The sequence below is a fragment of the Hoplias malabaricus genome, chromosome 1, assembly GCF_029633855.1.
Source record: "Hoplias malabaricus isolate fHopMal1 chromosome 1, fHopMal1.hap1, whole genome shotgun sequence".
NCBI classification, from domain to species: Eukaryota; Metazoa; Chordata; class Actinopteri; order Characiformes; family Erythrinidae; genus Hoplias; species Hoplias malabaricus.
Window position 1 is genome coordinate 83920368 of NC_089800.1, and position 14922 is coordinate 83935289.

Here is a 14922-nt window from a genome sequence, read left to right on the forward strand (position 1 = left end):
GTGTTCTCTCTGTGTCTGCGTGGGTTTCCTCCGGGTGACTGTCTGTGAGGAGTTGGTGTGTTCTCCCTGTGTCTGCGTGGGTTTCCTCCAGGTGACTGTCTGTGAGGAGTGTGGTGTGTTCTCCCTGTGTCCGCGTGGGTTTCCTCCGGGTGACTGTCTGTGAGGAGTGTGGTGTGTTCTCCCTGTGTCTGTGTGGGTTTTCTCACTAAAATAAATGCAAGAACATTAATTTGTTCATTCATTTTCTGTAAGCGCTTCAGGGTCACTGTGGGTCCGGAGCCTACCCGGAATCACTGGGTGCAAGGCGGGAATATGCCCTGGAGGGGGCATGCAAGAACATAAATAAATTATATGGATAGTACTTTACAAGTAGTACATGAATTATGAGGGTGTGTAAATAGCAAACATTGTATCCAGACATCCTCCTTGGTCGTATGGATTCGTGAAATCAACAATCCACGTGTTTTAACTTAATAAATACTTTATCATGTACAACAAACAAAAACAGAATAAAAACATATAGCATTATTACAGTATAATAGTGATATTCTGTTTGAATATGTTGGTTTAATTCATTCCAGTCTCTCCTCATGGCAGTAATACTGGACTGAGATCATGGGATTATCATCCTAGTAATACTCCCATTAAGAGGGATTGGAAAGGGTTAAACAAACACTTTCACAAAGAATATCACCACTTATTGTAATAATGTTATTTGTTTTTATTCCAAATATAATGTTTTTGTTTGTTTGTTTGAACAAGTAACATCATGTTGATCAGATAAACAGCATTCACCTAAATCTCATTTTCTCAGGTGCCTAAAGGTTTTGCACGGTTCTGTAATGTCCTCGTGGGCAGCTCTGGTTTCTATATGAGATCAGGTCAAGTGAGGATTTACAGTGGACTAAGAAACAAAGTGCGGGAGCTAATTCCTCTGAGGTACTGGCATATTGTATATCACTGTTTGCTCCTGTATCTTTAACACACAAATTCTGTGGCACAGTAATAAAGTTATTGACTCACATTACATCTTTAAATATGTAAATCTATTCCAGAAATGGAAAGACTGCATGCAATTAAGCAGAAAACTGATAAGGAAGGAGAGAAGGAGGGAGAGAGAGAGAGAGAGAGAGAGATAGAGAGAGAGAGAATGAGGAAGTGAGACTGGTCAAAGTATTTGTTCTTTTCAGTACTCTGCTGTTGTGTTCGAGCGTGTCAGCTTAGAAAGAGGCTGTTAAGAGGTTGGAAGCTGTTATTGGATCGCAGTGTGCTGGACAAACACATGGAGATGAGGCTGACCAAGGACTGCTTATGAAGCCCTGAGAGAAAGGTCAAGAGGTCAAGACGAACACCAGTAAGTAAACAGATCCATTATAAATGTCTATTGTTGTTAATAAAGGTATTATTTTGCCTTATATTTCTGTTAAACATTTGTATCCGTATTATTCCTATCCATTTTTTGTTTTACTGCTTATGCACTAAGTCTATGCACTAATAAGAATCGGCAATTGTGAATAACCATTGTCACCTCTAGGCTTAACACCTGTATGAGAAACATGCCCTAAGGGTTTTATATGGAGCCAGGCATCTGTTGTCATAGCTAAAAAATGTACATGTTGGTTCAATTGCTGTTAAGACTGTAAATCTGATTTAACACTAAGATCTCTATTACTGTGATCAATTTAATAATTTACAATAACTGCTGATGTATTGTATTAAATAATAAGCATGGAGTTTTAACTAATATGAGCTTACAGTTCCTGTCCTGCCGGTCTATTTTTAAAGGTTTCTTAATTTCATGTCCTACTCTCCAGACTCATCCCAACAAAGAGGATTGTCTACTCTAGGCTTTGTTACTATTTCTATGACAATAAAAACAATTGGCAACACTTCACAGAAGGTCATAGTTCAGAAGGTGGTGATATGACACCTGCATAAGCCTTTCACAACTTTTTAAAATGGTAATATCTGTAACTGTATAGGCTGCTTAATCAGTTACACCTCAAAAAGTGTTATGACACCACTGTTTGTGGGAATAAGGGTTTACAGATATTTATGTAGGTTTATGTGACTTGTCAAGCAAGGCTTATGTAGGTGTTATGTAGGCCTTATGAATAATGACCCATGGTAAAGTGCCACACATTTTCTGCACTATGTGAGAAGGTTTTAAGAATAAAGACAAAGTCTTATCTCTAGTCTTGTGTTGTGAACCTGTTTTGAGCTTTTATATTTTGTCCTGGGGTGTGGCTGGAGTCAGGTAGCTTACATGAACACATCATATTCAGATAAGAAGCAAATTACCATTGATTGGAATCCCGTGCTACAAAGTATATTATTAAAGCTTGTAAAAAAGTGAACCAAGGGAGTTATTTGTTTGTTGTTGTTCTTGAAACAAAACCTAATTTTTCCAAAAAAAAAAAAAAAAAAAAGCTTTACAGGTGAAGGAAAAAAAAACGTGAAATGTGAAACGGGCTTTTATTGCCATTGCACAGCATAACAATGAAAAAGTGTCTCCACATTTAACCCACTCATGTTAGGGAAAATGCACACACACACACACACACACACAGTAATGTACTAAGGTCAGGGAGCTTACACACACACACACACAGTCAAAGGGTTGTCAGATATCAGGGAAGAATAGGGGTGTTAATTCTATCATTTATTTATGTTTATGTAACATAATGACAGTTATAGTACGTCTTAATGTTAATTATTCAGTAATTATGAAGCAAACTAATCAAATGAATTTCTCAAAAAAGGAAGTAATCATATTTAGGCCTGTGGCCACTGAAAAGGTTAAACAAAGCTTTGTTTGTGTCTATAGTGTTCATTTTTCTTTTTGGTGACACTTCTTCTTTTTAAACTTTCTGTAAACACTTTAAACATAAAACTTTGGGATAACCTAGGTTTTATTTGCTGTTATATACAGGTTTGTTTTGTAGTCAATGAATTGTATTTGCTTTTGACCATGTTAGCTTTAGCATGATAGCTTTAAACTGAGAACCTTAGGTTATTTATACAACAGCAACATAACACCATAGTTCCAAATCTCAGAAACCCAGAGTGCTCACGATATCTGTCAGTTAATAATCAGTGAATGTTGAAGCTTGTTAAAAATCAACTTTGGAAGTCATTACTACACTTCATGCTAATCGGCTAGCTTAGCAACCGTGCTGGTGAATCCAGTTTCATGAGTGTATATCTGATCTAAAGTTAAATTCCATCAGATGTCATACTTGTATTATGGTCTGTGACCTGGCCAGCTTTTCCTCTTGTATTCATATCTGTGTTTGAGTTTCACATTCTTTCATTCAATATCGGCACTGTTTATTTAGTGGGATATGGTCTCAAACCAATTACTGACCTAGCCACTTTATGTCAGGCCTCCATGAAAAGCACCTCTTAAGAGTATTAAATGCTTGTCTAAGTGCTCTAGATGATTATAAGACAAACTAGGCCACATTGATAAAATCGAAATATGGAGCAATAAAAAAACAACAGCATATCTTTCAATTACATGGTCATTTTTCTAAAAATGGACATAAACACCTGGGTTTGTTTAGAAGCTAAAGTGAAAGTGTGTCTTGGTTTTCTCTTCTTTCTCAGAGAAAGCTTTAATACTGCTTAACTTCAGGGGATATATTTGATGCTCTAGGTGTATCTAACATCCTCAGAAATGAGTAACTTGTATATAATGTCCATTTTAAACAGATAAACAGTTTTCTTTGGCCTGTTACTTTGTGTCTTGACAAAATTTACATAACAACAATGACTTGACCTGAGGGTTTTTGTACATTGATCATGCTACATTTGTATGGAATATTATTGTAGTCTGATGTGGCTTGAAGGCCTCAATATCTTTAAAATAGTTACTACTCACTGAGCTTTATACTCCTATATTTGGGTTTCCTCAAGTAATACCACTCTGATATTGCACTGCATTGTTATTTCTGGCTCTATTTGCCTGTGATAGACTTAATGCAAATAAGTGTATTCCACAGAACATGTTTGTCACTGATGGTCTTTATTTGTGTTTACTGCAGACACAGTGTTATGGCACCAATCTACAATCTATGGCCCCAAGCTCTGGGGGCCTGGGGGGCTTCAGTGTCATCAGGAGCTGCAGCCTTCTCTCTTATCATCCTCTTTATCCTCACCATCACCCTCCTCGCTCTCTGTTCAAGATGTCAGAAGTGAGTGATCATCTTTAACACTACTTTCTGTCACATATCTGCGGTGTCGGTGTGTATTGTCACTCGATAGGTGCTTTTTCTTTTAACTGAAATCTACCACAGAACATTCCAGGACAGCACGGTCGAGTTTGTCGGCTCCGAGAAGTTGTCAGAAAATATGCGTTGCTCATTCATACCAGTCAGAACTGAGGTCTGCTCTAGTAAATATCTGAAAAAACCCTTGGTATTTAAAAAAAAACATATAAAACATCATACAATAATGTGTCCTTGTAACAGCTGTTTCATAACACTGCTGTAAGTTCATTCTGTTTTAACTTTACTGGAAAATGTTCTTAGGCTTCTACTGTAAGTTAATATAAAGAGCTTTTTTTCTGAGCAAATTTAACACCCTTTTTTTGTCCCAGTCATTGTGAAATGTAAAGAAATAATAATATGGACAGCAACACGATATTACTCCATGCTTTTCTAATACTGTTTAGTAGGAACAAAAGCATCACACAAGAATCTAACAAGTGAAAGCATCCAGTTACTCTGGACTGCTTCGACCTGCTGCCTAGTGGGCGTGGTGATGACGAGATGATTTACAGTCCGTCATTAAATCTGCAGCTGTTTTTTCACTTCATTTAAAATGGTTTCAGTCTTCTGTAGCCGCTTGTCATTCCTAGTTTCAGTCTGAGGTTTTATTAATTTTACGTCAGTGCTATTTGAGTTTTACAAAAGCCTGAGGCAAGCCCTGAACAAACTGAATGGTGTGACTGGAAACATGGTGAAACATGCATTTTTCAGATTTATGTGGTTGTAAACCTGTTGTGTTTTTGTGTAGAAAAAAGTTGCTACCAGAAAGTAGACGTATATAGACTTCAAATAAATCTCTCTGGGCTATAATTCTTTTAGCTGTATTAATAAAGTGAAACGAGCACCTGAACTGGATTAGTAGATTAGTAGTAGTAGTGTCGCAGTCACAGCTCCAGGGACCTGGAGGTTGTGGGTTCGATTCCCGCTCTGGGTGACTGTCTGTGAGGAGTGTGGTGTGTTCTCCCCGTGTCTGCGTGGGTTTCCTCCGGGTGACTGTCTGTGAGGAGTGTGGTGTGTTCTCCCTGTGTTTGCGTGGGTTTCCTCCGGGTGACTGTCTGTGAGGAGTGTGGTGTGTTCTCCCTGTGTCTGCATGGGTTTCCTCCGGGTGACTGTGAGGAGTTTGGTGTGTTCTCCCTGTGTCCGCGTGGGTTTCCTCGGGTGTCTGTGAGGAGTGTGGTGTGTTCTCCCTGTGTCTGCGTGGGTTTCCTCTGGGTGACTGTCTGTGAGGAGTGTGGTGTGTTCTCCCTGTGTCTGCGTGGGTTTCCTCCAGGTGACTGTCTGGTTTCTTCCCACGGTCCAAAAACACATGCTGGTAAGTGGATTGGCGACTCAAAAGTGTCCGTAGGTGTGAGTGTGTGAGTGAATATGTGTGTTGCCCTGTGAAGGACTGGCGCCCCCTACAGGGTGTGACCCTGAACTGGATAAGTGCTTACAGACTATGAATGAATGAAATTATGTGTTAATGCCTATGAAACATGTAATGAATTTTACTAGAACAAACAGAGAACTTACCCCAGAAAATATCTGCACTTATGTTTGACATATTATTTATTTATTTACTATTATATCATTAATATTGTTTGCTACATTCTGCATTTATTTGGTATGCCAATTTATTTTTATTTACATTATTTTATTATAAATAATTTATTTCTTTTTTATCTTCATTGTTTTATTAAATAAAATCACAGGTTTGTGTAAAATTTTTACACCCAGCAAAGTGCTAAATTGGCACAGGAATTTTCCAAATCAAAAGTCCCTGGTTGAGAAATGGAGAAAGAAACATACACACCTTGATTCTTTACACTGGTGGTGACAGAAAGCAGGAGTCATGATTAACCAGATAAAGGCCTATAAAGGTTTATTTTATTGTTTATTTATAAACAACATTGATCAACATACAGTAGAATTTCAATAATACATGAAAATAAGAAGAGAGGGTACATCTTATTTATCAATGGCCTGCATTTCTTTCTCATACTAAAACCTCACCTCCAAACTACTGAACAACAGTGATTCAGACGCTAGGGTGCTCATTCATAACCATTCATCATGCAGTAATTTGGTGCTGTTAGGGTCACTGAAAGCACCACTGTGAACATTTTTGACTGATTCTATAATTGAAATGCATCAACTCACATTAAGTCTCGCTGATTGATTCTGTTCACACCTTAATGCTGTAATTATGTGAAGAATTTGAAATATCTCTGGAATTTAACTATAACCTCGGCTGCAGTTTTTGGCATCTCCAGCAGGGGGCAGGAGAGGACTCCTGTGAATATACACCTAGGGACTAAAGAAATAAATAAAATAAATTGTAGTAATCTTTGCTTCAGTTTAAAAAAAGATTATAGTTTTGAAAAAATAAATTTTTTTATTATTATTTCTAACCTTTACCCTTAGGAATCCGCTTAATGTTTGTTTGGGACTGTTGTAGTTTTATGTATAAGACTCATGAATTAACTGCTGTTTCTCTGATGCCTTGCAGACACTCATTTGACCTGGACCATGACGTTCCAGCGGACAAAACCTCAACACTAGTTAGAGTTGTACGTCCAACTTTGGTCTTTTTCACAGTATTTACCAAATATCATCCCATTTTAAACCACGGTCTGCTCAGAAATGCAAAAACATGTCATAAATTTGCAATCAGTGACACATGAAAAACCCACAGTATACTTCAGTCCCTTTAAAATGGAAATCTGCTTCCAACAGGTACAACTGGAAAATGTGGCCGTGGCCATGGATAACCCCACAGCAGCTGACATCACTCAGGACGAAAAGTGTAAGCCATGTGCTCCTCCCCACAGTTAAAGAAACTTTTTTTGCTGCAGGGCCCCAGCTCCAGAAAATGCAGTTACTCTGCTGTACAGCACAGTGCTGGGGGGCCTTATAAACCCCTAGCTGACCCCTGGCTCTGGTCTTGGTGACCTTAGGTGCATACTCAGCTGTTCTATTGGTCAATGCTATTTCTGCTCTGCCCATTCACACAGAAGTTATAAGTAGCGTTTAACCATGTACTGTTTTATGCATGAGGCAATATAACATGGGGGCGGTGGGAATTGACCTCATTTACATAGAACTTAAAGGCACAGTAACTAAATAATTTAGGGATAAAGTGAACTCACACACAAATGTTAATGAGGAATTTGTCTCATCCAAGCTGCAGTTACAGCCTCCATTCTTATTAGGGAAGGCTTTAGATTAGACTTATGGATTTGATGGCATTCAGCCACAACAGCATTAATCAGGTGCTGATGATGGATGATTAGTCATGGGTCAAAAATAAACCTCAGATCATGTACGATGTGGAGAAGTCTCACAGTTTGCTTTGTAAATAGCACCCATTTTCTTCAGTCAGTCTTTCTTTCATGTAAAAATATTTCGAGTGTATTGACATATGGATATATTTTTGTGTCTTTGCAGATCACAGCCCCGAGAGGACAATTAATGGTACTCCACCTGCACCATCTTAGGGTGTTTGAGAGTATGACCACTGGACAAGTTACATTTTATATATTTATACTCACGTATTAACATCTTTGTGCATGAAGACAGCTGCAGACATTCCAGCCATGTCATGTCTTTAACACATTAACTTCTGAAAGACCTGATTTCCGTTCTCACTTTCATAAATTATTTACATTATATTTGCATCTTAGTGGCTACTGAACTGAACTACCAGCCAAAAGTTTGGACACGGTCACTCAAATAATGAAAGATTAAAACATAAAAATAGATTCATTCTCCATAGTCCCCAGTTTTAAAGTTATGAAGGCAGCAAAACCAAACTTCTGTGCTGGGCGGCATGGTGACGCAGCAGGTAGTGTCGCAGTCACACAGCTCCAGGGGCCTGGAGGTTATGGGTACGAGTCCTGTGAGGAGTGTGGTGTGTTCTCCCTGTGTCTGCGTGAGTTTCCTCCGGGTGACTGTTTGTGAGGAGTGTGGTGTGTTCTCCCTGTGTCTGCGTGAGTTTCCTCCGGGTGACTGTCTGTGAGGAGTGTGGTGTGTTCTCCCTGTGTCTGCGTGGGTTTCCTCCGGGTGACTGTCTGTGAGGAGTGTGGTGTGTTCTCCCTGTGTCTGCGTGAGTTTCCTCCGGGTGACTGTCTGTGAGGAGTGTGGTATGTTCTCCCTGTGTCTGCGTGGGTTTCCTCCAGGTGACTATCTGTGAGGAGTTTGGTGTGTTCTCCCTGTGTCTGCGTGGGTTTCCTCCGGGTGACTGTCTGTGAGGAGTGTGGTGTGTTCTCCCTGTGTCTGCGTGGGTTTCCTCCGGGTGACTGTCTGTGAGGAGTGTGGTGTGTTCTCCCTGTGTCTGCGTGGGTTTCCTCCGGGTGACTGTCTGTGAGGAGTTTGGTGTGTTCTCCCTGTGTCTGCGTGGGTTTCCTCCGGGTGACTGTCTGTGAGGAGTTTGGTGTGTTCTCCCTGTGTCTGCGTGGGTTTCCTCCGGGTGACTGTCTGTGAGGAGTTTGGTGTGTTCTCCCTGTGTCTGCGTGGGTTTCCTCCGGGTGACTGTCTGTCTTGTCTGCCTTGTGCCCAATGATTCCAGGTAGGCTCTGGACCCACCACGACCCTGAACTGGATAAGGGTTACAGATAATGAATGAATGAATTCTGTGCTTTAAAGCAGTTTAATTCTGTTGATCATTGTCTGTGTCAGCTTCATAAGAAGCCACTTGAGATGTTTTTTTAACTGGACTAAAGAAGATACAGATAACCTGAGAAGTTGTTGTGAGAGCCACCCGATACGGCACAGTTCAAGTACATATGAAAATGAAATTAAATCAGTGAAGCATGGCCTTTGACTTTTGTACAGCACTGTATCTAAGGTATAAGATCATTTATGTTTTAGAAATTATTTCACATTGGCATCTGCTTCAATTTTTAGTCTCTGGGGCACATTTTATTAGATTATTTATTTTATTAAGCTCTAGCCTTTAGATTAAAATATCTCTATCACTATGAAAAACACATATTCTGTGAGATGTCTCCAAACCGTTGACTGGTATCTGGACGGAATCTAACCTTAAGTCTAACCTTGGTCCTAGCACTAACTATAAGCATGTTTATAATTTAAAAAACAATAGGTTTCTATAGTGGGGTATATAAATTAACGTTTAATAATACATAAATATGCATTATGGATACATAATACATATATAATGATACACGGAGGGCAGCCAATCAAAGCAGATCTAAGTTCTGTATTTAAATCTTAAAGAGACGTTTTTGGAAACATTTTGGTAACATTTTCCAAGGGCTAAAAGGAGGTTTGGGATATTTAATTTTAAAATAATAATAAAAAAATATTGGATATGGGCCTAAAGGATAATAGGAGTAATCTATCATTTCTTTTCTGATAAAACCTGGATTTACTAAATCTATTGTGAATACGGATGCCCCCAAGAAGGAGACCTGCTCTGTGGAGCGTTTGTGTAATTCTGGAGTTACAAAGCAACTGGATTCTTCATAAACACAATAATATTTTTCCAAATATTTGGTGATAAAATGACTGATTGCTCCTTTAATATAATCCCCTAAATATATCGTTTTGTGGTGACTAATCTCTCTTTATTTTCACTGGGCTCAAAGATGCAAAAAAATATTCACAAAAATAATCCAACACTGTTTTTATCCCCCAAAACAGGTGATGAATACATCATCCAAAGACCTAACACCAGCCCCGTTCTAACCGAAGCTCCAGACATGGAAACAAGCCTGAGATCTGTGGAACAAACACCTCCTTCACGCACCGAAAACGTTCTTTCAGAAGATAAAGCCTTTGATAATCCTGAAATGTCTGGTTTCCAAACAATCTCTTTAGAAGATGAGGGTGAACAGCTCAATCACAACTCATCCAGCACTCTGCAGCAGCCATACAACTCCACTCAGCACATGTACGAAACTGTAGGACAGAGAAAAGACCCAGAAGGATCAGTGAGTGACATGCTGCGGAATCCCTACGCTACCTATGCATCCAACAATGGATCAAATTTCCCAGCACAGCCTCCTTTAACAGAGACGCCGGACGGGGGTCACAATGGGATCAATATTACAGACATGTACGCCAAAGTTAGCAAAACAATCAATCATTCTGTTGCACCAGTTGAGACCCCACCTGACGTTATGGTGGAGGAAGGAGCACCACCTTTACCTGAGAGAAGCTAAATAACTGTATTGTGCCAAACAGCCCTAAATAAAAAGGCCTAATAAAACTGATACTGCTGACTCAGAGCTTCAGATAGGGGTGGGTAATAGGACAAGGCTGTATCGTGCCCGCATTATGCTTTTTTTAATATATTGTAGACATAGTAAGTAATAAATAAAGAGAAATTCTATCAGTAATCAGTGGTTGGGATGGGATCAAGTTATTAAAATTATTGTCTACCAATCAAATATAGCCGTTTTATTTACAATCCAAAATGAACAATGAATGTGAGTTAGGTAAATGAATATGCAATTAATCCCCACTTTTATCTCCACCCACCACTTCACCGCTCGCCTACAGATCAAACGCCCTTTCCCACAAGTTAATGGGACTGGTTCCACAGGATTATGACCTCAGAAACCCTTGCTATCTGAACCTGCATAAAAACACCACCACATGGACATGCTAACAAGTTTAAACACTTGATTTTCACTGGAGTGTGTCTTTAAGTGAAAACCTCATGACAAAACGATTTCAATCTATGTCTCATTTTCCTGGGAATGTCTGTGTATTCATAACCGTGGGGAGGCAGCTTTAAGAGACAGACGTCTGGTTCCTATCAACACCAGTGTGAACAATTCTGACGCAGTAAAATCTCTTCTGAATGAATTTATTTCCATCTTAGCCTTTTATTTGTTTTGCATTGTGTCTGATAGCGTTACTAATTACATATTAAATATAAATATGATTAGTTTATAAAAGGTCATGTTGTTATAGTTTTGTCATGTGTCTTTTATTTTCGTGACATTCTGAAAGTATTGGAGGTGAAGTCATATTAAACGCAGTTATGTTTATATATATATAACCACTAATAATTCTAATGTAATGATGAATAATAAAAGCTGACGTGTCTATTTTAAGATACTCAATACTGTGGACGTGCATGGACGTAGACTGATGTTGTTATGTTGAATGACGTGACTAGGTTTAGTCTAATATAGACGCGAGTGCAGGGAAACTCATGAAGGAGACCTGGAAACAGGAGGAGCAATGGAGCTTGATTTAAAAAAAATAGAACAAATCCTTTATTCTGTACATAGTGACTGAAATACCTCACATTCATTATACATTCATCCATTATCTGTAAGCGCTTATCCAGTTCAGGGTCGCGGTGGGTCCAGAGCCTACCTGGAATCATTGGGCGCAAGGCGGGAATTCACCCTGGAGGGGGCACCAGTCCTTCACAGGGCAACACAGACACACACACACACATTCACTCACACACTCACACCTACGGACACTTTTGAGTCGCCAATCCACCTACCAACGTGTATTTTTGGACTGTGGGAGGAAACCCACACAGACACGGGGAGAACACACCAATTCCTCACAGACAGTCACCCGGAGGAAACCCACGCAGACACGGGGAGAACACACCAATTCCTCACAGACAGTCACCCGGAGGAAACCCACGCAGACACAGAGAGAACACACCACACTTCTCACCGACAGTCACCCGGAGGAAACCCACGCAGACACAGGGAGAACACACCACACTCCTCACCGACAGTCAGCTGGAGGAAACCCACGCAGACACAGGGAGAACACACCAAACTCCTCACAGACAGTCACCTGGAGCAGGACTTGAACCCACAACCTCCAGGCCTCTGGAGCTGTGACTGCGACACTAACCTGCTGCGCCACCGTGTCGCCCATTCATTATACAGCACCAGTCAAATGTTTGGACACACCCTCTCAGGGAGGGTTTCCTTTGTTTTGGGCCATTTTCCACTTACTGTGAATGTACACTAGCAGTCAAAAGTTTGGACAGCTTCTCATTCAATATTTTTATTTAGTTTTGTTTTTTATTGTTTCCTACATTGTAAATGAATATGAAGGCATTAAAACTACAAAGGAACACATTGAATTATGTAGTAAACAAAAAAAAGTGTTAAACAAACTAGAATATGTTTTATACTTTAAACTTTTCAAACAGCCACCTTTTGCTTTGAAGACAGCTTTGCACACACTCTGCGTTCTCTAAGTCAGCTTCAGGAGGTCGTCACCTGGAACGGTTTTCAGTGAACGGCTGTGGCCTCGTCAGTTAATTTGTAGAACTGCTCACCTTCTTAATGTGTTTGAGACCATAACTTGCGTTGTGCACAGGGTTCAGGGTTAACAGGGTTCTATACAGTGAATAGCCCTATTCCTCCAATGACTAATGAGAAGATGTGTCCAAACTTTTGACTGGTACTGTATGTCCTACAGCAGAGAGACCAACCCCTTGGGATAGCTAGTTGAACACTGTATTTGACTGAACTAATCCATAATAGCTATAGTGTGTGGGTTTGGATGCTAAGTCCTGGATCATGGGCTCTGCCCTAACTCATCCCAAAGACATGTAATGGAGCAGTTGAATCTGGAGGATACAGTAGTGAAGAGTTTATGCTCTTCTAGCTCCAGCTGCTGAATTCACTCATAATAAAGAAACTGTTGGACTTGTAAAGGGAAGTTGTCCTTTGAGGTTATTGGTCCAAAAATATAAACTGCACATGACCATCTTACACTTAAGCTGTACATTTCTAAACAGGTCAAATGTACATGATGGCTTTGGTAAAGCTTACCACATAACTGGTTAGAAAATATATGAAAACAATGACCTCAGTTAAAGGGAAATGTGTCACACCTGCAACCAGTTACAAGTGAAAGTCATGAGCAACATCTGAGGCAGACGTCATCAATCAGATGATCCTCAGACCATATTTGTTTAAACATGCCCTCACTCACGTAACTGAGGCCACTCAAGACACTTTAAGCAAGTTCACTCCATGGGTTAGATGTTGGCCTCACGTAGGGATGGCATCCAGGGTCAGGGTGGGTTTAAACAAAGGTCCAGAATAGACAGCCCACCTGCAAATAAACACAAAATCATTCTAAATTAAGACTGAACTCCATATATAGAGAGTTATTTGGCTGCCCACATTTATCTCATATAGGCAGCCCACCCAGAACCCATGCCCATCTTGAACCCATGCAGCCCATGTTGACCCCACTGAGGTGTGCAGGCTGGGGGTCGTCTGTGTACAAGTCTTTGGGTATGAATTCGGGTTGTTACGCTGCTGTCGCGTTGCATCATGGACAGTTTTTATCGAGAGCTTTGCTGAAATAGTTCATGCAGTCCTTGACATAATACGTACCAGATTGTGTCCATACTAAAAACAGAAATGTCGGTATATCGCCCACTACAAAAATATTCTGTTTTTTGGAAAACAAACACAAATGGAAGACGCCTAAATACGACGTTCATTAATAATAAATTCAAGCCTACTACGACGAATAGAGTACATAATATGACACGCTATGAAAAGTAACCGTTAGAAACGAATATAGAGTACAATACAGCTGTAAAACACCTAGTGATAATGTAAACACAGAAAAAAACAGCCGATTTCCGGTACGTCCGCTGTTCTGAAAGTTACCTTCCGGTATAATGTATTTTCGAGTGGGAAGCAGCTCGTAAGAGAAAGTATTTCTGAGCTTTCTCTGAGATACAAACGCGAGTCTATCAGCTGTGAGGTTCAGTCCGGCTGAAAGAATGAATGATTCATTTGAACCGATTCTCTGTGTTTAACGGAATATAAAACAACACAAAGTGCAAAGCTGGGGTTCGCAGTACAATATGAAGGATATGTTCTTTTAAAATGAACGTTCTTACAAATTACTCACAACATAAAAGACTGTTATGTTGTGGGTACACTATAGTAAAAAAATTCAATAATCTTGGGTTTGAGGATCCGTTATGTTTTGTTGACCTGATTTTTGGGGTGATGGACTGTACCACTAATGCGGGTGGGGGTCCTCCTGAACATTGACTGTGAACCCCCGCCCCCCAAAACTTCTATTTACACCCATGACTTGTTCAGGCTTTTTCTTGTGAATAAGTAAAAATATATATATATTTAAAATCATAATTACTCAAAAATATCCACTTCCTTTTGGCCAGGTCCGCACGTATAACCCAGTAAACAAGGAACGTCCCTGGACGTTCAAAATAGGTCTAAAAGTAGTCTGTCCGTCGAGGACATATTTAAACGTCAATGGACGTCCAAAATACGTCTAACAGTCGTCTTTTCAATGTCTGTGTTTGGACGTCTTTTCAACGTTCATTTTCAACCTTAAGAGAACGTTGATTAGACGGCAGTCATTACGTTATTTTAACGTTGAATCAACGACTAATTGTTTACTGGGAATTTGGCGCTGGTTATAGTAAAGTACTCAGTGCTTGTTTTTTATTATCGCTATAATAATCATATTCTGTTACATATTCACAAAAAAAAAAAACAAGAATAAAATTCTTATATCTGCCATTTCAGTCAGAACAAGGCATGGGTGTAAACAAAATTCACCTCACCACCATTAGTGGTACAGTCCATCACCCCAAAAAGAGCGGGTTATCAGGATAAAACGCATTCTCAAAACACATTTTCCGCCGTCTCTCTTTTGCAAG

General features: G+C 39.8%; 1 protein-coding gene and 1 long non-coding RNA gene across 3 annotated transcripts; one reads left to right on the forward strand and one right to left on the reverse strand.

Moving 5' to 3' along the window:
• Window positions 1-1180: 1180 nt before the first annotated feature.
• si:ch73-204p21.2 (uncharacterized) lies at window positions 1181-13216 on the forward strand. 2 transcript variants are annotated; one of them, XM_066675538.1, is made up of 6 exons: window positions 1181-1354; window positions 4047-4196; window positions 6760-6820; window positions 6987-7056; window positions 7698-7724; window positions 9915-13216. In XM_066675538.1, exons 2-6 carry the CDS (start codon window positions 4057-4059, stop codon window positions 10433-10435), a joined length of 819 nt encoding a protein of 272 aa, XP_066531635.1. In that variant the 5' UTR covers window positions 1181-1354; window positions 4047-4056; the 3' UTR covers window positions 10436-13216. The 2 variants fall into 2 exon arrangements, with proteins under 2 accessions (XP_066531635.1, XP_066531642.1); XM_066675545.1 differs by lacking the exons at window positions 1181-1354; window positions 4047-4196; window positions 6760-6820 and having other exon boundaries at window positions 6893-7056; window positions 7698-7758.
• On the reverse strand, window positions 6165-13999 carry LOC136700272 (uncharacterized). Its single transcript, XR_010803711.1, has 3 exons — window positions 13895-13999; window positions 13203-13325; window positions 6165-6564 (listed from the first exon to the last, which is right to left on the reverse strand). It is a non-coding gene; the product is annotated as an uncharacterized lncRNA (long non-coding RNA).
• Between the last annotated feature and the right edge of the window lie 923 nt (window positions 14000-14922).

Excerpts from the sequence above, each read along its gene's own strand:
- si:ch73-204p21.2 (XM_066675538.1), top strand. The coding sequence starts at position 4,057 with ATGGCACCAATCTACAATCTATGGCCCCAAGCTCTGGGGGCCTGGGGG. Across the intron at positions 4,197-6,759 it reads CTCTGTTCAAGATGTCAGAA|ACACTCATTTGACCTGGACC; the intron begins GTGAGTGATCAT and ends GATGCCTTGCAG. Across the intron at positions 7,725-9,914 it reads CCCCGAGAGGACAATTAATG|GTGATGAATACATCATCCAA; the intron begins GTACTCCACCTG and ends CCCCCAAAACAG.